This window comes from Pyxicephalus adspersus, chromosome 11 (assembly GCF_032062135.1).
Source record: "Pyxicephalus adspersus chromosome 11, UCB_Pads_2.0, whole genome shotgun sequence".
Taxonomy (NCBI): Eukaryota; Metazoa; Chordata; class Amphibia; order Anura; family Pyxicephalidae; genus Pyxicephalus; species Pyxicephalus adspersus.
The window spans coordinates 16,811,325-16,835,831 of NC_092868.1; the positions used below are offsets into that span (position 1 = coordinate 16,811,325).

General features: G+C 35.7%; 1 protein-coding gene across 2 annotated transcripts in view; it reads left to right on the forward strand.

Annotated features, from left to right (window-relative positions):
- Positions 1–24,241, forward strand: part of MYBPC2 (myosin binding protein C2) — a 63,446-nt gene extending 39,205 nt beyond the window's left edge. For both annotated transcript variants that reach the window (XM_072425410.1, XM_072425412.1), the window contains 14 exons: positions 2,413–2,552; positions 3,386–3,545; positions 3,641–3,745; positions 4,522–4,710; positions 5,573–5,707; positions 6,707–6,874; positions 7,563–7,651; positions 7,751–7,946; positions 10,489–10,628; positions 11,885–12,044; positions 13,203–13,339; positions 15,101–15,287; positions 20,182–20,224; positions 20,742–24,241. In XM_072425410.1, coding sequence (XP_072281511.1) covers positions 2,413–2,552; positions 3,386–3,545; positions 3,641–3,745; positions 4,522–4,710; positions 5,573–5,707; positions 6,707–6,874; positions 7,563–7,651; positions 7,751–7,946; positions 10,489–10,628; positions 11,885–12,044; positions 13,203–13,339; positions 15,101–15,287; positions 20,182–20,192 — 1,817 coding nt within the window. In that variant the 3' untranslated portion in view covers positions 20,193–20,224; positions 20,742–24,241. The remainder of the gene's footprint in view (positions 1–2,412; positions 2,553–3,385; positions 3,546–3,640; positions 3,746–4,521; positions 4,711–5,572; positions 5,708–6,706; positions 6,875–7,562; positions 7,652–7,750; positions 7,947–10,488; positions 10,629–11,884; positions 12,045–13,202; positions 13,340–15,100; positions 15,288–20,181; positions 20,225–20,741) is intronic.
- Positions 24,242–24,507: the final 266 nt, after the last annotated feature.

Below are 24,507 nucleotides of genomic sequence, written 5' to 3' on the forward strand. Positions count from 1 at the left end.
ATTGGATACAGGAGTTTGTATTCAATCCAATACAATATGTGTTTGAATGACTTTCAATTTAAATTTCCCGCACACGCGCTGACGTCATCGTACGCGCCGACGTACACGCTACGGAGGGAGTAGAAGCCGGCCGGCTTCTTCTTCCCGGAGAGGGCACCCGACGCTGGAGGACGACACTGGAGATGGACGCTGGAGGACGACACTGGAACTCGACGCTGGAACACGGCGCTGGATCGCAGCGGGACCGGGTAAGTGATCGATAAACCCGAACTTTTCTCACTGTAGTTTCATACTTTGTATACATATACATATACACATACATATAATTGTAATTATTTTAACCCCGAACCAAGGTCGAGGTTATCGCTCAGGTGGTTAAAAAAGTAAATAATAAACACTCACCTGGTCCCATCGGCATCCTCAAGTGTCCTGCCCATCTTCTGGCTTCGAGTTCCAGGTGAAGTCGGTGCATACAGCCGCTGCAGGAATTTCAAAATATTTTGTATTGCATTCAATACAAAATAACTCTATTGAATGCAATACACTGGATTTCTATAAATATTAAAGTTTGAAACACAAAATCATGTCAAATTTTATTATTAAATTTATTATTAATTTTTTTTAATTTATTTAATTTATTATTTTGACAAGCTTTTGTTTCAAACTTTATTATACTCATACTATAATATTATACTGTAAAATACATTTTCATTAAAAACAATGTACCGCTTTTAGACATATAAATCCAGACAGAAATGAACCACCCAGGAGGTTAATCCACAAAGGAGAAAAGAAAAAATTATAGGGGCATAAAGTCAGAAGAAAAATATAACAAAGGAGGGATTACAGCTCCACTACCAGCATACAACCATATATGAATGAAACCACAAAACCTGGCCTAGGTACCATGGATGTAGGTAGGGTCTTCCATGACCATCATCTCGTCAACACTCCAAAGCCACAGCTGTATTGGGGAGATTGGTTTACTTCAGAAAACGGAGGCAGCAATGACTAGCTGTCTGACCACAGAGGTTTTGTACAACTGTAGAGTAAATGTGTTGTGATGTATCAAAAAGACGACATGGTCTGCTAGTATGGTGCAATTAACTTTTGTGTGACCTTGTCCAAAAAGGATTCAAAATAGGGCAAGACCAGAATATGTGCAACATCTTGCCCACTCCACCATTACATCTCTAGCAAACATCTGAAACCATTTTTGGAAAAAAATGTTACTGCTTTAGTGTTCTGCGCCACCTATACACTACCACCTAGCCAAGCTCCCAGCTCAAAACTACTAGTAATAGAAGACATATGGGTCAAAAAGGGTAACAGGATAAAGGAGATCCCCCACTCTGACTCTTTCAGTTTAGAGTTTAGGGCTAGATGGGGTTTGGGTTTAGAATTAGATGGTATGATATTTAGAATTGAGTCAAGAACAGAGAGTTGCAGGTCCCCCATACTCAAGGACTCAAAAGCAGTCTGAAACTAATGGAAACGGGTTGGGGAGGCTAACACATCCGCTGTAACCCAATGCTGCATCTACAAAAATGTGCTGGGACCTACATATGCAGGAAGGAGAACAAGGGTTATCCCTAGTGAGAAGAAGGGGTTCCCTAGTATTGGATTTAAAGAAAAATTTTGTGACCGAGCAGGTCCTAATCTTACCTGCCTATTCAGATTCTTTAAATACACTCACTTGTTCCTGTTCTGTTGTGGACACTGTCAACTTTGTCTTCTTCTCTTCTGCAAGTCCCAATCCTTACCCTCTTGACTGGCCAGGCTGGGATAAAAGGCGTGGTTTATTAATGCTCCCCAAGACTAGAAAGGATAGACTTTAATGGCAGAACCTGGGTGATCCAGCAAACCTGGAATGGAACTGATGCAGGATTGAAAACAACTAATAGCAAAGAATGTTACAAAATCTACTCTAGGTTTGCTTGATCACCCAGGTTCACCCATGATAGTCTATCTTCTCCAGTCTTGGAGAACTTTAAAAAATCAGGCCCAAAGTTTATGCATGGGAGTTCATGCAGTCCCAACACATTCCCAGTAGCACCTGCAAAGCTCGGCATTTTCTCAAAGGAAGACAGCAAGTAGGCACGTATGTTTTATTGCAGATACCTATCAGTATGCTCATTTTTAGCAATCTTGCATAAAGCAAGTACAAAAGTGTAATTATCTATTATTAAATAGGAAAACCATTTGTGTCTTTTAACGTCTTTTATATCTACAAAGAGCTTAGCTTAGCTTTAAAGGTGCATTTTACATTCAAATAAATGTTTAGGAAATAGCAACAACTTAGCCTATATGACCATTATGAATAAAATGTTTAGTCCTCTGACTTATTAAATACCACTACTGTACTGAATAAATCTCTATACATTTGCAATTAAATACTTTTCACATCTCTAGAACCACCTAAGATCCACCTTGATTGTTCTGGAGGTGAACATATCAACACTATTATTGTTGTGGCTGGAAACAAACTTCGCTTTGATGTCCCAATAACTGGAGAGCCAGCACCAACAGTTGCATGGTTCAAACAAGCCAAGGTAAGCCAAAAGCAATGGTTTCCAAAATGTATTTAAAAGGTCAGTTAATTTTTCAACTGCATATAGGACCTGGTAATGTGAATTACCCCCCACTTCTTTTATTTATTGGAGAGTTCTAAAAGTATGATCCATTCACCCATTCAAATGCACACATCACCTGTGAAAAGGTTTGACATTTTTTTTACCCATTCGTGCAAACACATCACTCTGTTAGTCAATTAGACCACTCGGCTTGCATTATTGTTTCCTAGGTTGTAGGTGGAGAGGTCCCACATGAATTAATTGATTTACCTGTTTGGCAATATTGAATTACAAATCCTTTGGAAGTCAAAAACCTATATATATATATTTTTATTTATATATATATATATTTTTTTTATATATATATATATATATATATATATATATATATATATATATATATTTCAACTGTGCATGTTTGCCCGGAGTTTCTCTTTCTCTGTGCTCATGGAAAACTCAGGAAAGTAGCAGTCACCCTTTGGTCTTAATAGCAATATTTATATATCAGTAACATGTTAGTACTGCTATACCATAAATTACATTTTTACATTTGAAGAAGTTAAAGCTAAACCTAAAGCTCTGTACAGATGTGAAATAGAGGTTAGATGTTCTGTTTTATGGAAAGGAAGCAGTGAGGTGAAGTGAGGAGAAAGCACAGCAACCATTCCCAATTGGTCATTTATTAGTCCGTCAGGGTGGATTTATGAATAACATACATATGAATAACATATATGCAGATAAAAATGGCAATAGGGCCATAAAATGTAACTTGTTTAGTATCCCTTGGCAGCATAATGTGTCTGTCTTTCCAGGAGTTAAATGATACTGAAGGAAGAATTCATATTGAACTTAGAAAAGAATTAAGCAGCCTAGTGATTGAAAGTGCAGAACGATCTGATGAAAGTTCTTACAATATCGTGGTAACTAATCCAGTTGGTGAAGATAAGGCCACCTTAATTATCAAAGTCGTTGGTAAGACCAAAATGTTTTGCTCCATCTTCAAAAAACATTGTATGTGCTGTTTGATAGAACATCATCCTATAACCATTTTTTTCCTCATATTTAAGATGTCCCAGACCCACCAGAGAATGTTCGCATCACCAGCGTTGGTGAAGACTGGGCTAATGTTATTTGGGACCCACCAAAATATGACGGTGGAAAGGAAGTAACAGGTGAGCATATCCTCAATCCTCGAGCAAAACGGAAATTGTATTACTACTATATAGTAATAACTATATACTATACAACCAATATACTAAGTAAATTGATTTACTCCTTAGCAGAATCCAATTTGAGGCTTCAGAAAGGGTCTCATGGTTCAAAAAATAATAATTTATGTTAGTAAAAGCATGTGAAAATCTAAATAAAGGAGAGAACTAAAAGTAACCAGGGGGAGGGGGGGCATATGGGTTTACTAAACGGGTTCAGGCTGTTCACCTAACAAATATATTGTCCCACCTCAAATGATAGTTCACTTTGCAAAGAATACTCAGTTATGTGGAAAGAAGTTTAACAAAAAATATTGTTTTGGCTTGTGCAAAATTGAATTGGATGAAAGCTTCATCTGATTCATTAAGCAAAACCAGTTGTCCCTTGCAGACTGATAATTTACTTTGCTAAGTAAACAGCCTAAAGTAATTTCAGTAAATACAAAGTTATCCTCCTGTCAAGCTAAAATATCAGTGTATATACATATACACTGTGGTCTCAGTACTAAGTGATCTCTATTAGAGCTAGCAGCTATCTACTCAACTATTGCTTGGAGAAAATATCTACCTGCGTATAATCAACTTCACCTAAGGTCGTTCTTAGCTGATTGCTAAAATAATGCAATGCAATAACTCAAATTTTAGGAGAACGAGTAAAATTACATGGCATGACATGATTGCTTATAAAATTTTATTTTAAAACAGGTTTCCCTTATTTTTTATTTTTTTCTAATCTTTAGGCTATCTTATTGAAAGGAAAAAGAAGGGTAGCCAAAGGTGGATGAAGATGAATTTTGAAGTCTATACTGACACCTCGTATCAATCAGTGAAGATGATTGAAGGCATCATGTATGAAATTCGTGTATATGCCGTCAATGCTATTGGCATTTCACAACAGGCTTACACTTCCAAACCATTTATGCCCATTGGTGAGTAATTGACCAAGTCATCTTCAATAAACCTTTACATGAAGGAATGTAATGAACAGTGCACTATATTCAGCTGCTAATATTTTGTAACTGGCAAACATTTTACAGAAATTTCTCTGGCACTAGCACAAGCTATCACTAATGGTTGAAACATACATTACTATATGCAATACTACCAATCTATAGATTTAGATTAAGGTATAGGATATAGATTTTTTTATCTACTAGTCAAGGTTGACTGATTAAAATAATGCATTTTCCTGGGCTTATGTATGAAAACTAGAACACAGAAAGAGGAAAATTAAGTGAACCAGCTGGAAACCAGGTTCCCTGCTTTAGTCACTAGAAAAATAATATTTGGTATGCTACTTTGTTTATTGCCTAGTTTTTATAGAATTACCTTCGGTATATGGATATGGTTGTACAGTGAGGGTGGTAAGTGTGGTATTTGCAATGAAATAGAGAGATAGTGAATGGAGTAGGGATTTATAATTCTGTGTATGTAATACATTAAAGTAAACATGGAACAACAAAATTACATGAAATTTACAGTTAGGTAACTTTAAAGTAAAGAATGCAAAAATACTGAAAAGTAAATTTATTTATTTTGAGAAATGGCTTTGGGTGACTGGTTAAAAGGTGGAAGTCTGCAAGACTGAGGACTAAGTATTTTAATGTATTCATTTTCTTTGTAGCCAAATGAACATTGAACCCATGTAGTGTGTCAGGCTTATGGGTTAAAATTAACAGCAGCCCTGGGTAGGGCATAAAAGTTCTTTTAGCAAATGCAGAATATTCACGGGAGATGGATGGTAAAAATCAGGATTATTCAAAAAAAACCTTTACAATATTTGTTTCTTAGCTCCTACTAGTGAACCTCTACATCTGCTGGTTGAAGATGTTACAGACACCACCTGCACACTAAAATGGAGGCCACCAGATCGTATCGGAGCTGGAGGGATTGATGGTTATCTGATTGAGTATCGTAAAGAAGGGTGTAAGCTCACAGAGATTTTATTACATTTTTATAAAGCAGTATATTAAAATGCTGTTTTTGAAATCAACTTTTAGTTGACATTATTATGTATTATTTTTCTAGTAGTCATATGTTTTATATTTGAAATATTCTTGTTTTTTTGTATTTTCAAAAACAGAACTACCTTTGCTGAATTGAATTCATAAGTCAAGAAAAACAAAATGTATATATATATATATATATATATATATATATATATTTTTTTTTTTTTTTTTTTTTTTTAAGCATTTTCCACTAAATATATTCTTCCCTTCTAGGCTTCAAATTCCTCCTAAATATACCTCTCCAGACAAGGATTTATCTATAAAAGGTTTAGAGAAATTATGTCAAATTGCTTCAAGTTTTCAAATTATTGATTCACTCTTTAGATGATAGATGGCACCCAATCAGCCTAATCCCCATAAGAATTATTCATTTTTTGTATGCAGCCAGCTTAGGTCTCACCCCCAAAGTATTGTGATCTTGTAGTCCTCCAGCCTAAATAAATCAACAGGCCCGGACAAATTTTATACTAGCCTAATAACAACATGACAGTCAGCCATGATATTTTGCTACAAGATAAAAAAATAATTGTTAGTCACCAATATAATTATATTTTTAGCCTGATACTTTACCTCACATGTATTTGCATTGGACATTTCCTTGCACATTCCTGTTTCTTAACAAATTGCATTATTTAATCTCATATCATTTATTTTTTTTCTTTATTTGCTTAATGAATAAATACTTGGTAAACAATATGCATCTGATGCTATTGTTACCTGTAAGTAAATAAGGAGAAGTAACTTTATGGTGATTGGTAAACTAAAAAAAAAAATAGTTAAACCAAAAAAAAAATAGAAACTGTCCTCTTTGGGGTTTAGTCATTGGCAGATGACTCTATGCTGCTGAAAGATCAGCTGTTGAATAATACAACCTTGTCCTAAGTCCAGTCTACATTCTCTGTATTAATTTTCACAGCTACTGAATGGACAGCTGCCAACCAAGAGCTGGTAGAAAGATGTGGATACACTGTGAAAGATCTTCCAACTGGGGAAAAGATTGAATTCCGTGTGATTGCTGTAAACATTGCTGGAAATAGTGAGCCAGCAACCATGGTTCAGCCTGTCACTATTCGGGAGATTGTGCGTAAGTCCCATACAATATTGATAAATATGTTTTTACAGACACAGAATAAAAGTTAGTGAACACTTATTCTTTCTCAGCATAATTAGAGGTAAACAGAACAGAAAATTTGAATCAGACTGGCCCCATGTTGTCCAGGTTTCCTAAAATGTTTAACATAAAAATGTTACAGTAATTTTACACCAAAACCTAATTGAACACTACAAACAACAGTTCCAACACTTCCAACTATGCTCATTTTGTTTTCTCTAGTTTTTAGGGTCTCATAGTTTAAAGAGTGTTCTTTATAAGGAAAATAAGCTTCTCAGAGACAATGGTAATTGTACATCCTCTGTTTGCATTACATTCCCTTGAAATGCTCTAGCTGATCCTCCAGCTTTAGTCATTTCTCTGGCCTTGAACAAGTACAAAGGCCATGACATTAAATTTGCAAGTTATATGCAGTATTTTTAGTTAGATACTTGTAGTAAAGCTGCAAGATCAGCTTGAGTGCTTCAGAACTTTCTGCAAGAAGGTTCTGACTATTGTTGCTTTTATGGACAGGAGGAATAGCATGTCACTTTACAACACACACTCTTTGTACACAATCAGAACATTTTGTGTTTTCTTTTATGCTTTTGTTTTTTATTTATTTGTACTTTCATTTTACTTGTATTTGCACTTGCATTTATTTGTATTGTTGATTCAACAGAACAACCAAAGATCCGCTTACCTCGCCACCTCAGACAGACATATATCAGAAAAGTAGGGGAGCAAGTCAATCTGGTTATACCATTCCAGGTAACTATCTGATAGAATTAAACTGATCAGATGAAAGGGACATTTTGTATTTTAACATGACAGCTTTATTCATAATTTTTTTTAATTAACTAATTACAGGGAAAACCAAGGCCAGTAGTAACATGGTCAAAAGAAGGCCAGCCCTTGGACCCAAAGCAAATCAGTGTAAGAACTACTGAAATAGACACTATCCTGTTTATTCGTTCCGCTGAACGAGGTCACTCTGGAAAGTACAGTCTTACTGTGCAGATTGAAAACATGCAAGACACTGCAACAATAAACATTCGTGTTGTAGGTAGGTTTGTGAAAAAAAATGTGAGAAAATCTAGTTAACTACTGGGCAAAATGTTGTTTCTAAGGCTGGGTCTACATGGACGTTTTTAAAAACGCATGTAAACCTTTTTTATTAGCGATTTAAAACTTGCTTGAAATCAATGAAAGGATTTACCTGCGTTTGGCTATTTCCAGCTTTAACCCTGCGTTTTAATTTTTTAAATGTTGCAAGCAGCGTTAGAGATAGCGCTCATAAACGTGCCTCAAGGAAATGTCCTGGTGTAGATTAGCCCATTGGAATGCATGGGAATTTCAAACATGGGCTTTTAAAGCCTCAGGTTAAACACTGGGGAAAAGGTACGTGTAGACTAAGCCTAAGCTAATGTACATTTATACTTTGATGTAAAGGGATAAGGTTTGGCTTTTACAAAATGGCAATAATGTCTTGTCTAATGTCTTAAAAATATCACTTTTGTAGCAATATGCTTTCAGAACAATGAGTGGGTGCAATGAGTTTCAGAAGCTTATGCCTTGTTTTCATGGATATGCATTTTACAACAGCTTGAGTTAAAAATGGTTACTGAGGTGTGGCACTCATCAATATATTAAAAACCTCATAGGTACCTTAGTTTAAAAAACAATTAAAGAATGAATAAATGTCACATAACTCACTTTTGGTAGTTAGATGTCTGCATAAATCCATGTATTCAATTGTATAGGATATCCATTTAGTCCTTAAGCTTTACATAGAAATATATTCTTAGGTATACTGTTACATCAAATTCCAACTGACAAATGGCAGATACTAATTAAAACTACCAAATACTGTTTTTGAATCAGTAAGGTCATCAGACTGGTGGCAGTACAGCCAATATACAACTCAATTCTTCAGCACATTTTGACAGTACCTACTGGCTGTGTGAGACTTTGGCCAGCCTTTGTTTTAGCAATTTTTTTGCCTCTGTAGTTATTTATAACTCCATAATAGACTAAATAAGGATGTTATCAAATATTTATAAAATCAACAATTTTCATTTACTGAAAAAAATCTAGCAAATATATTAAAAACATTAAAAAATTGTAAAAATGTAGAATAAAAACAAAATCACAGATCACACAAAATCTCTTTATTTGAAGGCAAAAAAATCTCAACATACATAAATAAATAATATTCTTACTCACAAGGAAAGCCTGTGGGAGTAATTTGCTAAGGTTGAGAAGTTTTACAATAAATTGTGTGGAGATTCACTTAAATTGTTCAGTTATGTGAAAATCAAATTCCTGTTTATTTATTTCAATTGCACATGACTGGAGAATTAAACTTTATGAGTAAGCTGATGTATTAAAAAGATTGCACTCCCTTTGTCTGACAGTTTTTTTCATGTCATTAAATGTGGTTGAGAGTATATTGTAGTAGATAATTTCTAAATATCTGTTTGCTATCATTTTAATAACTGGGAAATGTAAACAAATAAAAAATGTGTATGCTGGGAAGATCTACAATTTCTTATAGTGAGTTGTCATTGTGAACAGGAAAATAAGAGAATACAATCAATCAAAAAGTCCACATTTTGAGTAATCACCAGAATAGGAATAGAGGTGAAATGTTCCATTGCTAACACTGGGTCTCAACTATATTCAAAACTTTATCCAAAACTATAATTAAAGGAAAAGATATAATTTAATCTTTGGAAACTAAAGGATTCTTAAATGTTTGCTTGTCTCAGTAATGCTGACTGATTAGGTAACTACAGCATTTAAGCAGAAGAAGTGTGCTGAATACTTGCACAGATCAGGTTCTTCTATTTCAACTATAATTAACATCATACTTCTGGACAATATCCAGCAATGACTGCATAACTCTCCTTGCCCCCAGGTATATCACAAGCTACAGTGTTTAGGTTTATTTTAATCCCTCCCTAATTCAGTATTGAATGTGTGAATTTACTAGTCCAAAATTGGTCATGAAAGCGTTCCTGCTGTTCCAAGAATTGGCAGGATGTTACTGCTCTGCAAAGCTGGTGGTGGATGTCATTTCTTGTGCCAAAAGATTCATTATTTCATCATCTGCAACTTCAAGTAAACTTCATTTCCCAACAGCAAATGCTGATCTAAAGGATTGTAAAAGCCTTTACTATTAATTCAGAACATTAAAGGCCACCTGAAGACTACTTACTGCCATTACTCTAGTGATCTTCATTAGAGATAATTAGGTTCCCAGAAATGTTGTCCATCTTTGTTAATTTTTTGTGGTTCATAGGCCCAGGATAAGCATGGAGACAAGGATTGTGACTTAACACCAACTTTCCCAGTCTACGTTCTTGTTTTGGGTCAGTGACCCAACGTATTACAGCAGGAGGGTCAATTCAATAGGCTGTCAACCAGCCATTTTGAGCAAAAGGTCGGTAATGAAAGCTTTTGTATTTCTCATATAACTTTGGGCTCACATTTCTGTGAACGTTTACATACAGTAGGCAGACATAGGGATTATAAACATGTCTTTCAGCTTTATACATTAAATTACATAATAACATTACATATTACATTTTTAATTATGTTTTCAGAAAAGCCTGGCCCTCCACAAGCTGTGACTGTCAAAGAGGTCTGGGGTTTCAATGCCCTGGTGGAATGGCAGCCACCAAAGGACAATGGAAATTCAGAAATTACTGGTTACACTATACAAAAGGCTGATAAGAAGACAAAGGTAAATATGTAATGTGTAATAAAAATATTTGTTTTCATATAACTAAAAAAATCCTAATCTCTTTGAGTTGAAACATGAATTTGTTTCATTAAAGCTAGTCCTGAGATAGAAAAAATAACTTAGGAATGTAACCCCAATTATTATGTGAGATGATACCCACAAAGGACAATATGCATGTATTCTACAAGTAGGAAGAGTGCAAATTATCCTACAGGTATATTTTGGCAGAAAGGCTGTGCAGCCCTCAACTGAGCCACACAGAAAAAGTTTGTAAGAAAAGTGTGTATTTGAGACATTAATTAAATGGCAACTACACTATAGTTTTATAATTATTACAGTGATGCAACCAAGTAAGTTTATTATCTGCTAAACATTTTATGTTATAATCGTATTTATTGATACATATCATTTCATTGCCATGAGATTGTTGCTGTTATTTTTGGTACAAAGCTGCATATGCAGTTACCTTCCAAAAGGCCCTCTCACAATAAACCTTCCTGTACTTTCTTAGGGTGTCACATGTCTGGTAGGAATCTACTAGTGCAAGGGTCCTTAAAATATGCATGCAGAACACCCACCTGTATTGTATGTGTCGCGGTCTCACTGCCTAAAATCTGTAAAGCTTAAGTCTCTGTAGACAGATTGGCTGTGTACTTTTGACAGCAACAGCATCACAACAATGACAGCGGCCCTACATAAACCTACTCTTTAATATATATTAACCCTAGCTCTCCCTATAACTGTAACACTAATCCTTTTTACTGATATTCCTCACATTTATCTTCTCTTTAACGTTAAACCTCACACTAACCTTCCCTGTAACTTTAACCTTCACAGTAACCCTACTTTTAACTTTAACCATCATACTAACCCTTCCTATATCTCTAACCCTAATATTAATCCTCCCTGCTACTGTAACCCCTAAAATAGCCCTTCCTGTAACTTTAATCACACTAACCATCCTTGCAACCCTTTCCTAAACCAAACCAACCTACATAAACCCTAATAATTATCCTTTCTGTAGCCCTAAATCTCACAATCTTGCTTGCTGTGAAACTGTCTTTTCCTAAAGTAAATGTAAGCCCTTATTTGCATACTGACTTCTAATTCTGAGGGATCCATTAAATACCAATACTGAATTCCTGCTCTTAAATTGTATGCTAGGTTTTTAATGTTGCAGAAATCCTAAAGAGTTAAACCTAGAAGACAGTTTGGATGTTCACTTTGTCATTCTGTGTGTTTCTGGTATTTCTCAGGAATGGTTCACAATATATGAGCACAATCGTCAGCCACGGTGCACAGTGTCTGACCTTGTCATGGGAAATGAATATTACTTCAGAGTGTTCAGTGAGAATATAGTTGGTCTTTGTGAGAACCCTGGAGTCTCTAAGAACACAGCTGTCATCCAAAAAACAGGTAGGTTCTTTGACAACACAAAGGTAACATGGATTTTACCTGCTGCAATTCCTCTCTCCTTTCCTGACAGCATACCTGTGCATTCTCGCTAAAATTTCCTTGAACTTCCAATGGTTCCGCGAAATTTCGGTGAACCGATTTCGTGAAATTATTGGAAGATCGAGGAAATTATAACAGGAGGATTCACATGGGATTCACAAGATTCCCTGGGAATTGTCCTGTTTGCGATCCCCAGGGCACCTGGGTTAATTAACCTCTAAAGAAACTCCATTGGGAGTTCTTCTGCAGTTCCACTGCAATCCCCAGGCACTAGAGGTTAATTCAATTTTTTTTTTTTATTTTTTTTTTTTATTTGAGCTTGATCGGCGAATTTACACTGGCCATTCTAATTTACAATTTCGATAAGCAAGAACGGCCGAATTCGCCGCAAGATGGAGTTTTAAAAACTTGCTCATCCCTTCTCCTGAACTCTCCTCCCAGCATACATACCTGGTTTAAGGAACCAATGCTCCATATAATGGGGAGATATATCTCCCATCCAGGATCCATCCTAACTTTTGTTTCATTACAAATAGATTAAAATAAATTTAACCTCCCAGTGGTATCCCCGAGTTTGACTTGGGGTAAAAAAAGATGCTGTACAAATCCCTGGCTTAGGGAAGTGGGTGGCTTAGTTCTGCAATGGGAAGTGGGCAGCGTTATTCCATCACGACATCACTATGGGGGAGGTTTCTCCCTTTTGAGTGACACCCGGCTCCCTGCGCATGTGCGGTCAGGAGCTGGTAATATTAGGTTGGTGACCGCTTCTTTAAACCACCCAAGCATTTAGTCTTAAGCTACATACACACTTCAGATAATTATTACCCGAGACAAAAAGTCGTGCTCATCTCAAGGCTAAAATCTAGACAGTATACAGTAGTCCCCCAATGTCATTCATCAGTCCGGCAGGGATAGAGCTGAGATAGATGTACTCTCATAAAACATTTAAGAAATACTTTGTTTAATGAATAGAAAAATTATTTTAAAAAACTGGATTATCAAGAAAGATTTTTTTACTCGTATACAATACAGTGATCAATAAACCTGATTTTCTATCTATCATTCTTTGTTTAATGGTGCTCCACTTCAGTTATTATTATAATGTTTTGTTTTTCCCAGGTCTGGTCTATAAGCCACCAGACTATAAAGAAAAGGATATCAGCACCGCTCCCCAGTTCCTCACACCCCTTATTGACCGCTGTGTAGTGGCTGGATACAGTACAGCTTTGAACTGTGCCGTTAGAGGTCATCCAAAGGTATGGTATTGTCTAAAGTGAAAGACCACAGCTCTAACCTTATATGATCTGCCATACCCAGAGGTTCACTTTAAGGGTCAACCCACTCAAAACTTTCATATTTGATTTTGGTAGCTTCTGTTAAACTACTTGTTCTTCATGAGGTGGTGAGACCACCAAGACCAAGACTTCCATGTTACTGTGTTTTCACCTATTACATTTATTAGGATGTTACATAATGAAGCTTACGAAAGAAAAAGTAGAAACACACAACCATTGGTGAAAGCACCCAGCATACAAGAGTAAGCAGGGACAGCAGTAGACTACAATAGTTAACGCTCCTAATACAGCTGTGTATGTCATGGTTCACATAAACAAAGTGTTTAGGGGGTAAAACACTTTGATTGTATTACAGAAGAAGAAGTCAACATTATCTCTTCTATTTTAAAATGCTTTTTATCTGAAAATATCATTGAAATATATTTGCCAGCTGTGAGTGATTTGTTATGTGTAGAATGTCTTATTTGGGCTTCAAAGCTGCAAACACAAGATTTTGGTTGTGTTATTAAAAAACTTGTGAGAATGAATTTTAATTACAAAGCTGTGTTCTAGATTTTCTATACTGGTTGACAGAGCAGTGACAGCATCAGCTATGTGTACCACCTTTCTTGCTTATATGTAAAAGCATTTTATGTATTTACTCCACTGCCCAAAATAATGCCCACGCTTCACCTATTGACATGAGGAAATCTAGGTACAGCAGAAGCATAGTAAATATTGAGCAAATGTTCATTAGCATTATACTTTAGCTCATTAGCATATAGTTATTTCAGTTGATTTCAGTTCAGCTCCTTTAACTGTGTAAGGCTTAATTTACAACTATTCATTTCTATTTATTTTAGAACTGTTGTAGTTTCATGATAGCTAAATACTTTAAAGATTGTCTTAAAACTGTACATATTGTTGACTTTTTATTAAAAACCAATGTATAGCTTTAAGACAATTAGGATAATTGAAGTATTTAGGAAAATCTTTGTATTTTATAAACATTTATCTATGTGGTCTGTAGAATGTGCTCTGTTTGGGGTGCCTTGGATTTAACGACGAACCAATAGATCTTACAAAGGGGAAAGGTTTATTTACAGCTTAGGATAATACCTACATATGATTTTCAATACAAAAGGGAAGAAGGTAAAGGGTATATAGGAAAGGGGAAGGAAAGGGGTCTAGCTCTATCTCTAGCACATGGTCAATCTCTCACACCACCATACACACCAGGGTTTTCTCTCCTTGAACCACACCCCACTGCAGGTCCAGAGCGAATCACATTGTTGATTCATCCTTGGTGAAGTCTTGATCAAAAGGTCACACAGACTGTCCTTGTCCCAGGCTTGGGATTGTTGTCATATACCCCTGCCCCCTCCAGGAAGACTGAAGTTATAGTGAACAGGTTTGGGCAGAAATTGACACCAAATAGTCAAACTGGCCAAGGTGTTAATGATCCTCAGGCCTGCACACATGGAAGATCAATCATTGTCTCTGTTAAGCAATCCTTTGATGTTTCAGGGACTGCATCTGTCTCCACAGATAATGATGTTTATAGCTTGTTTCCAAGAAGGCAGAATTGTCTTTACATACAAGTCATATTCATATCAATTTTGGTCACTTCCAACATGGTCAGATTTCCTTCAGAAAGAACACACAAACACAAGTCACTGAAAAGTCTACTTCTGTTCTGTAAGCTTAAGTATCATTGTGTGTTTTCTTTTCCTCATTTATTAGCCTAAAGTGATCTGGATGAAAAATAAAATGGAGATTAGAGATGACCCCAAATACCTCATGAAACACAACCAAGGTGTCCTGACACTGAACATTCGCAAACCAAGCCCATTCGATGGAGGAACCTACACCTGCAAGGCCATCAATGATCTGGGAGAAGCTGAAGTAGACTGCAAACTGGAAGTTAAAGGTAGGCGAAAGTTTTTTTTGGCATGCTTCCTATGTTTTTGTGGGCTACTTTTAAATCCAATTTTTACTTTTAGATTGGTAGAAAGCCAGGCTCTTACTGATCCCCTTTGATGGATGCACTTCCACCCAAGAAATGCTACTTGTGATATGAAAGGCTCTTACACAGATTTTGCATTTAACAGATATGGGCCACTGGTCCATATCTAGCAGTGCAGAAAAAGTAAAGGAAGATCAAATGTATTACTTCATATAGAGCAAGACTGCATTATGAAAATAAATTACAACTGAATAAATTACTAGTACATCAGTAGATCACCAACTGTTTTTAATGGCTTAGGCCTGTCATTTACTTTTTGGATGTTGTATGGCCAAATGTAAGAATATGTCATGATTAAGGATCCCTTCAATGTAATATGCTGGTCTGACCTTTCATGGCAGTTTTCTATTAGACAGCACTAGGACCCACATCATGGCTTTGAGGACTAACATCTAAAACTATTTAGAAGTATATCATTATCTGCAACCACCTATGTATGTGACATTTCAGGCAGAACCTGGAATAAAAACAGGATACTCCCATTGATCCACCCTAAAAACAGGACCCCTGTGGGGCCTCTGGCCAAATATGACACCACTTTCCAAATACTCCAACTTCTTTAGGATTTTCTGGTCCACCATTCCATGCACACACCAAGCACAGGCAGTGGTGGCAGAGCAGCATGTTGAGATTTCAAGTCTTTCTCTCTTTCTTCCATTGCCAGAAAAACAGAATAAACTGCTCTGAATCGACATTAAATTTTAATTGTAGGGCGTGGATTGGATCATTTGAAGTTACTATATGGGAGGAATAAAAGAAAATAGAAGGCTTCCATTATAAATAAAAAAAAAATGATTGTAAAATCCCAAGTAAATATTTGGATAGAGTAGGGAAGGTTGAGTACCAACATTTTACTCAAGCACCAATTTCCTTAAACTGTCTCTGTAGTTCTTTACTATGGACAAGCTCCAACTCAGCCATGGGAGGCAAGTCATGACAACCCAGCACTTGGTTGGCTGTAGGACTTAAAGCGTATCTAAACTCAGAAATTTCACTTTACATTAAAGGGTAGACAACCCTTCAGCTTCACTCCCCTGAATGCTCTGGCAGCCCTAGCGGAACTGTATGTGACTCCACGGCCTGTAACACTGACAGGATGATTTCCACAGCTGCATTCATTCTGAGCACAACCGTGGGAATCTTCCTGTCAGTGTGGGATCCCCGGGCACTAGGGGTTAAATGTAGACAAGTCTCCCCATTCATCACCTGTAGTGCTCTGTGATTGGCTGAGGAAAGGTAAACCCTGATGACAGCTCAAGCGTCATCAGGATTTTCCTTTCCTCAGCTAATCACAGAGCACTGGTGAGGTGATGAATGGGGAGACTTGTCCACATTTAACCTCTAGTGCCTCAGGGATCCCACACTGACAGGAGGATTCCCTCGGCTGATGCCAGGACGACGCGGGACCTGATGCAGGACACCCCCGGAGTTATCGGACTGCCCTGCAGGATTGAAGATGTGTACTTTTTTTTAAGTTTTGAGTTTAGTAACTCTTTAAGTACGCAAGTTATGGTTCCCGGTGAGAGCAAGAATTGGTAGACTACTAGGGAATCTCAAAAAAGGACAGGATCTGTGGTGAAACACAGAAGGTCAGAACATGTGGTAAATCCAAGGAATTTAGCAATTTCAAGGTTGGGAAGAAACAAGCCAAAAGTCATGCATAGGAATCAAACACCCAAGCAGATAATCCCAGAGAGTTAGAAAGTTTGCAGTTTGGAGAGAATGAGTAAATAACATCAAGTCGGTAACAGAAAATCAGGAACACATGCATACCCTTGCAATTAGCAAACAATATTATTGGCAAAGCAGTTCAGAATGTAGCTCTATACAGATTAATCATGAGCCAAAGTGTAGGGTCAGGTAATTTTCCTATCACTTTCTGCACCTGTTGTTGTGGTCACCATGACAGAATAACGAGTGAGTGAATTTCCCATTGAGGACACAGACAGGAATAAAAACCTGACAGTTTAGGTTTTTATTGTTATTACACTAACTGAAACGAGAAAAAGATAATGTAAAAATGTTTTTTCTATAAAGTTGAAAGCATTCCTTTCTTTATTTTGTTTTCTAATTCATAAGAGGAGAAATTAAAACAGTTTAGTTCTGAAATACAGCACATTTTACATATCAATTTCAATCAGCTTAAAATTTGTGAAACTACAAAAAGCAACCACACTACAAATGTGACTGCAGTGGACTTGTTAAGAAAGTTTGCCACCTAGCGGCTATTATGGTATATGACATATTTAGACACAAACTATGTCAGATGCTTTTGTCAGTGTTTTTTAAATTTGCTTCAAATTACAAATTAAATTATTGTAATACTCAGTGATTTAGAAAAGGTATTAGGAGACAAAAACAATTGTAGATAATCTGTAAAATCACTGCTTGTGATGGATGATGATTAATGTAATTCTGTACTAGGAAGATTACTAAAACAGTTTATTGGCGCTTTAAAATAATTTATACTGGAGTTCCCTGGTGTACCCTGATATCTGAGTCAGGGGGAGATTACACACGTAATTTTTCTCAATGTGACAGTGCACTGTGCATCAGTAACAATTATTATAGAGGTTTTTATAACGGGATAAAAACTGTAGCATTTAAATTATAAGACATTATGTCACATATTAATCAATACAATATTGAAGAAGTAAGGTTCAAGGCTAGACATTCTGCCATGTATACAACATTGTATAATTACTATAACAATTATGAGACCAATATCAACCCAGCCAATCACAAGATTGTTTGCATCATGAGTTTAATACACCATTAAGTTCAACCAAAAGTAATGACTGATTTATTGCCTAATCAACAAGTCTATGAAAAAAATGTAAAACATGCCCTGCTTCATAAAGAGCATACATACAAGTAGGTACAAATGCTGAAATACCTAAAGTGATTTACTTCTCTCTTAGTTCACATAAGAAAAGCAAACTAGATTTTATAATGTGTGACCTAATAACCCAAGAAGAAACGCATTTCACTGTTTGTTTAGCTATTTGAAATGGTAATAATTCTATCTATACAAGAATTGGATATCATTTGTAAACCTATCATCTTAACATGTCAGATAATTATAAAAAATAATTAAACCAAATATTTCCTTTTTTGTTTTTGAAGGGCATGTTGCCCAACAAGTTTCTAGATTTGTCTAAATTGAGTTAAAGTCCTGAAGTATTGCAAAATAATACCTGTAAAAGCTTTAGGAAAGTAATAAAAAGATCTATAGTAATAGTTTCATACTGTCTGCAGACGTACAAGGTCACAACATTGTATTATTGTATGTCAAGAGCTATCAACATTTTTTGTGATTTCTGCTTAGCCATCACTAGACTTTGGATCTATTTGGATCTAAACTTTATGAACCAGGAGGAAGGTGTATTTGTTCAATCTATTGGCTAATATGAATATACCTATAAATTAAATTTTTAATAGAAAGCAAATATGTAAATACAACTGAGCAGAATTTAGAAGTTGAATGATTACCAATGCTTCTATGATAAACATTTAATTGTCTAATATTCAGCACAATGTCAGAGTAGGCTGGTGTGTGGTAGAGGTGTATTGAATTCATACAGGATGTCATTTATACTTTGGATGACATGGGATATTCAGGGAATGTAACATACCACACAACCAGAATAGTCAAAGTTGCTAACATCATAGTAAGATAGTGACACTTGTCACATTAAAGGGTGAGAGAGGGAAAACAGTGCCAGGGAACAAATGGTGCCGTATCCATCCATGTCGGGTTTTTTTGTAATTTTAACATCTTAGGGATTTTTATCCTAAAATATCATGGTTGAGTAATGATAAAGCTTGAGGGGTCAGCCAAGGCATTAGGACACGTGTTGGGGTGTACATTTCCTCCAATGTAGGTTTCCCAACTAGGGTTTCAGGGAACCCTAGAGTTCTTCCAGAGGTTCTTAGGGGTTCTTTCTGTAAGGGTGGCATTCTTCAAATTGTCCAGCAATGTAAGAGGTATTTTTCCTACTGATATCCATGCTACTATACTTTGAATCTGAAAATAAAGTAATTATAGCAGGGGTTCTCTGAAGATGTTAAAGTTATTTCAAAGGTTCCCCATAAAAAAAAGGAAAAAAGAAAACTTTGAAACAGTGTTTAACTGTGATTCTTTGAATTGGATGGCAAGCATTTATGTATTTTATTCAATGCAGAAGGTGGTTTTGGCAGTGCAAAATATTTTTTTTGGAATTTTGTAGCAATATTACAGAGGGCAGGTCCTAGTTATGAAAGCGATAATCAAATCATGGCTAAAAAGTGGCAACAGACTCTGACCAGAAGGGAGACACCAAGATTTTAGGTATCCTTGTGCACATTTTATTAAATAATCAGGGATTTTATTTTTACAATAGAATAGATCATTTGTTGTGTTAACATTTTCAAATCCTTTGGTAAACTAGCCTTATAGAACCTTTTATATATCTGGATGTTGGTGGAGGCACATAATTCATTCTAAGGGCAACACTGCAGTTTTCAAAACAATTAGCTGAAAGAGAAAAAAAGGAATCTTTGACATCTTTGTATATCACACTGGCTTGAAAAGATAATTCTGTATAAACAAATAACATCTAGTGACATTGTTAATAAAAACATTCATAAGTAAGGAAATAAGCAAACATTAATAAGAGATGTTAGTAAGAACTGTCTTCATTTAAATCATGTGTTGTAAAGCTCTTTTGCCTTGTTTTGTTCCAAGTCATAAATCAGTGTGTTGCATAAAATGTGATGGTCCGCAGATGCTAAATGAATTGTTTTTTTCTCTTTGCAGTTCCCCAGTAAAAGGTCCCCTGTTACCATGTATAAATGTTACAGTAAGTATTATGTGCTAATGCATTTGTGTTTCCTATAGCAGCATGAGATGTTGTGGCCAACATTATCAAACAAAACCCATAACTAACCTACCACCTCCAGTGTTCTGGCTGCTGTTTGTTTTTATGTGCTTTACTACAAAATTTTATTTCAAACTCAAATAGCATAAAGAAAGCTGGAGTTGTAGCTTGTCTGAAAAACAATAATGTTTGTATAACTTGACATAGGCTCAGAAACATGCTTGTTGGTGAACATCCCAAAAAATGAAGCATGAGATTGGAATGGTGACTATAGACATTAAATCTAGTTTTGGGCTAGTTGCTGTTGCTCCTGGTTTGATACATCAGCCATCTTGGTTGGTACAACTCGAGAAAGGCTGATTTAGTGTGTGTACATAGCTTAATTCAAATAAAGCCCATTAAATGTTCCCACTAAAAATACTTGCTATTTATTATATATTTATGTCAAGTAAGACTGTTAACTCAGTTGACTTCATTTTCTTTTGCATCCCCCATACAGGTCAGGGATGAGTCATTTGCTGAACTTCTTCATTGTAATCGCAAAGATAACAGAGGAGCAGTGCCATTATCATCCCCCTTGTTGTATTGTGTCATTTATGCAGCATTGTTGTTTTGTTTGTAGACTTGGACACATAAGAAATCCTAAAAATTTTAAAAGAACAATCTGTCTCTTCGCGTAATAACAGCAGCCTAAGGCTATATGCAGAAAATAGTACTACCGTATTACTCTCATACATATCACTGTAAAGTGGAAGCATACATAAGTCCACCCAAAACTGATATTTTAGTACTGAACGGTTGTGGCTTCCCTCCCAAAGGTCACATTAAGGCAATCTGATGGAAAACTTCAGTTTTGCTCCTCTGGATTTGTATCTTCTATTTTTTTTTGAACCTTTAGGGTCTCAGTGTTTGATTTCAAATTATAGCCATCACCTGCAATGTACTTTGCTACTCTTGCCGAGTTCACATCCATACAGTGTTTGCACAGGTTGCTGAGGGTGTAATATTCATTAATTTACCACTGAGGCCAATCACTTAATATTAAGTAAAGAGAGGGCCGCTTAGAAATTTTATAGAAAGATATTACCAAGTGCCCTGCTATGTCCTATCTGGATATCTACACAACACAATCAGGTATGTATACGTTAAAATCTTAACGTATTACTGTTTACTTAAAATTACTGTTTATAGGAGTAGCAAAATCTCTCCAACAGGGACATAGTCTAGCATCAAAACAGATTTTTTTTCTTAGTAGTTAAAACCTCTTTCTAAAGCCTAGCTACTGCCTGAAATACCACTGTAGGGATCCTTCCATTGCGCCATTCTGAGGAAAAGTGAAAAAAAACTCGCTTGGGGACACAGACAGCAATTAAAACTTGAATGTGCTTCTGATTCCTCATTTTTCTATACCAGAAAAGATTTGTCCCGAGTGTCTCTGATAAAACTGGAGTTTCACTTTAATTCTATTGCTGCAATTTTTGTAAAATTTAATATAATAATAAACTAACAATCCAACAGAGGTGGTGACCCCATCATAATGCTTTAGCAGGAGGGTGGAGCTGTGAGTACACAAGCAGAGACCCTACTACCCAAATTCCAGAGAGCTCAAAGCCATTAGATTATTTATTCTCCTGGCACCCACTCAAAACTAAAACCTCAGTTTTGAAGGCTTAGCCTTTGAAGCAGATTGGAGTTTGTTTATGTAAATCTGTTTTATGTTCCATCACATTCAACTTTATAATTGCTGTAAAAGTTGTAAACAGGCTGCTGGAATTTGTTTATCGCTGTGCAAACTGGCTGAGAATCCCAACAGATGGAAAATGCAATGCATTGGATTCTCAAATTCTTGTCTTGGACTGAACATAATTTTGGAATTTTATGATAGGATTTTTTTACCACAAAACACACTACATTTGTTTACACATTATACATCTATAGAACCAAAATTCATTTTTATTGAGATATTTCAATAACGTGATCAATATCAGGTATAGAATCAAAAGAACCTCAATTGATCAGGTCAGAAATTTTCCATTGATCGTACAAGGGTTTGGCCAATCTATGAATTTCTGTTCAGTCGAATACATTTATCTTATTCTTGCTTTTCTCCTGCATAGACTATACATTGATTGAGATCCATGGCAGTGCAATCCACTGATTTTTGGTCAATGCTCAACGTCAATGTTGAACAAGTCGATTGCATTAAAAACAAAAACTTTGTTTGTGTTAAATGCATATTGGGCTTGTACTTATATATATATAAATACATTTCCCAGCTTTTCCAGCTACTTCATCACTGTGATGTGTTCCTACACTGGTAAAACGATAAAGTGGTTGGGTAAGATGTGAAATGTCTTCAACATTACAAGAACAAGTCCAGTTGAACATGCCATACTAATACTACTAGATCTATTTAAGTAACATATTTCATGTCTGTGTTTTGATATGCCATGTCACAAAGAGAAGTTCCAAATGTATTTCCATTTTTCTGTTCTTTGTAATAAACATTAGGATCCTTGGTGCAGTTTGCAAACACTTTTGGGTAAATTTTTATAGGCTTGTATATCTTTGTGGAACACCTACCACCATGCCTGTTCTAGATTCATACACAAACGATTTACCAGTATTGAAGAATAGTGTAATCACATTCTTTGTAGTACAGTTTATTTTAGTATGTGAAGAGTTTCCTGGGCGTGCTTTAGATGAAATCATAGGTTACTATGTAAAAGGCCTGAAAGCTACTATACCTTTAAAGGGAGGAGAGTTTATAGTAGGAATGTTGTGATATGCCTGGTTTTGTTTTGTTTTGTTTTTGGGGAGATTTGCAGGAAAAGCAGGGAAATTGAATTATACGACTTCTTTGCTTTGGTCCCTTGGTAAACTGACCCCTAGGTTTGATCAAGAACCCATTAAATGTACAAGTTTGAGTACACTGCTTTTTCAGTTGCTACAGTAGTATGGCCCATGACAATTTGCAATATTTTGTAGAAATGATTTATAAAAAGTAAATACTGTGAAAATTATCACATGCACACACCTTCCAGATGGTTGTCTACTGTCCATCCATTTTTACTTATGCAGCTCTGCTAAAGATATTATTTCTGATGTAAAATTATAATAAAATATAGGGCTGCCTCTATAGCTTTTAGATTGCACTGAATTAACAAGTCAAATGCTCTCAGAAAGAAACTATTAACAAATATATATTTACATTTATTTTATTAAATTATGTATACTTTACAGAATATAATTAAAATTCATAACTATAAAACAAAGAGGCAAAAAAGTCCCAAGTTTTGTTATACATTACTGTTGACAAGCTACCCATGCAGGTCATGTTATAAAGATTGTAATTAATATAGCATATAATACCAAACTTGCAATGGATACAGCATTTAAGTAGCATAGCCCTAAAAAGGTTCTGTTACCTAACTGAAATATTTTATTTATGCAAGATGTTGTTTCATGAAACAGATGCATGTTATCCCATGCAAGCTTATTCAATCCACATTTTTTTTTTCATTTTGCTTTATGAATTGACGTCACAGTAGAAGGACAAGAGCCCTGCTGAATGAATTATCAATGGTCCACATGCACCTCTTTCAAGCTATATTGTATGTAGACATGGCTAAAATTAATCATAAAATTATCAGAAAGTAATGAATTGTGATAGAATAAAGAAGAATAAGCTTGGTAAAGGACCTGCAGGTAGTTTTACAAATGGTTAAATTAGTAATGATGTAGTGATATTGATATATAATCTCTATATATCTGTATATTTGGATGCATGTATACGATTGTCACTGCTCACTATCTAGCTGTTGAAGTTGCAGTCTTTGGTGTATACTTCCGGAGAAATGGAGCAGCTACTATGACTGCCAGCATTCAGAGACACATGATTCATTCACATTTCTGTCCAGAGTGTTGCTACTCCAATAAAACAGTATGCTGCAGTGTTATAAAGTCATTGTCTGTCAATAAAAGTTCATATAAACGTTATTTGTTGGGCTGTTTCTTCAAGGAGACTGGGTACTCGAGGACCTGAGATGACACATGATGCCAGCAAGTCATCATGTAATCAAGTAAAAGTAAAAAAGTAATAGTGGAAGCATTGTTTCTAGAAAATTGTAACACACAGTGCTAAAACATTACCTGCTTACAGTATAAACACTACACCTATATATTATGGGTAATAAACATCTGAAAGCTACTGAAGTGTAAAAAAAAAAAACAACATTACAAAGACTAACCTTTCAGACTTTACT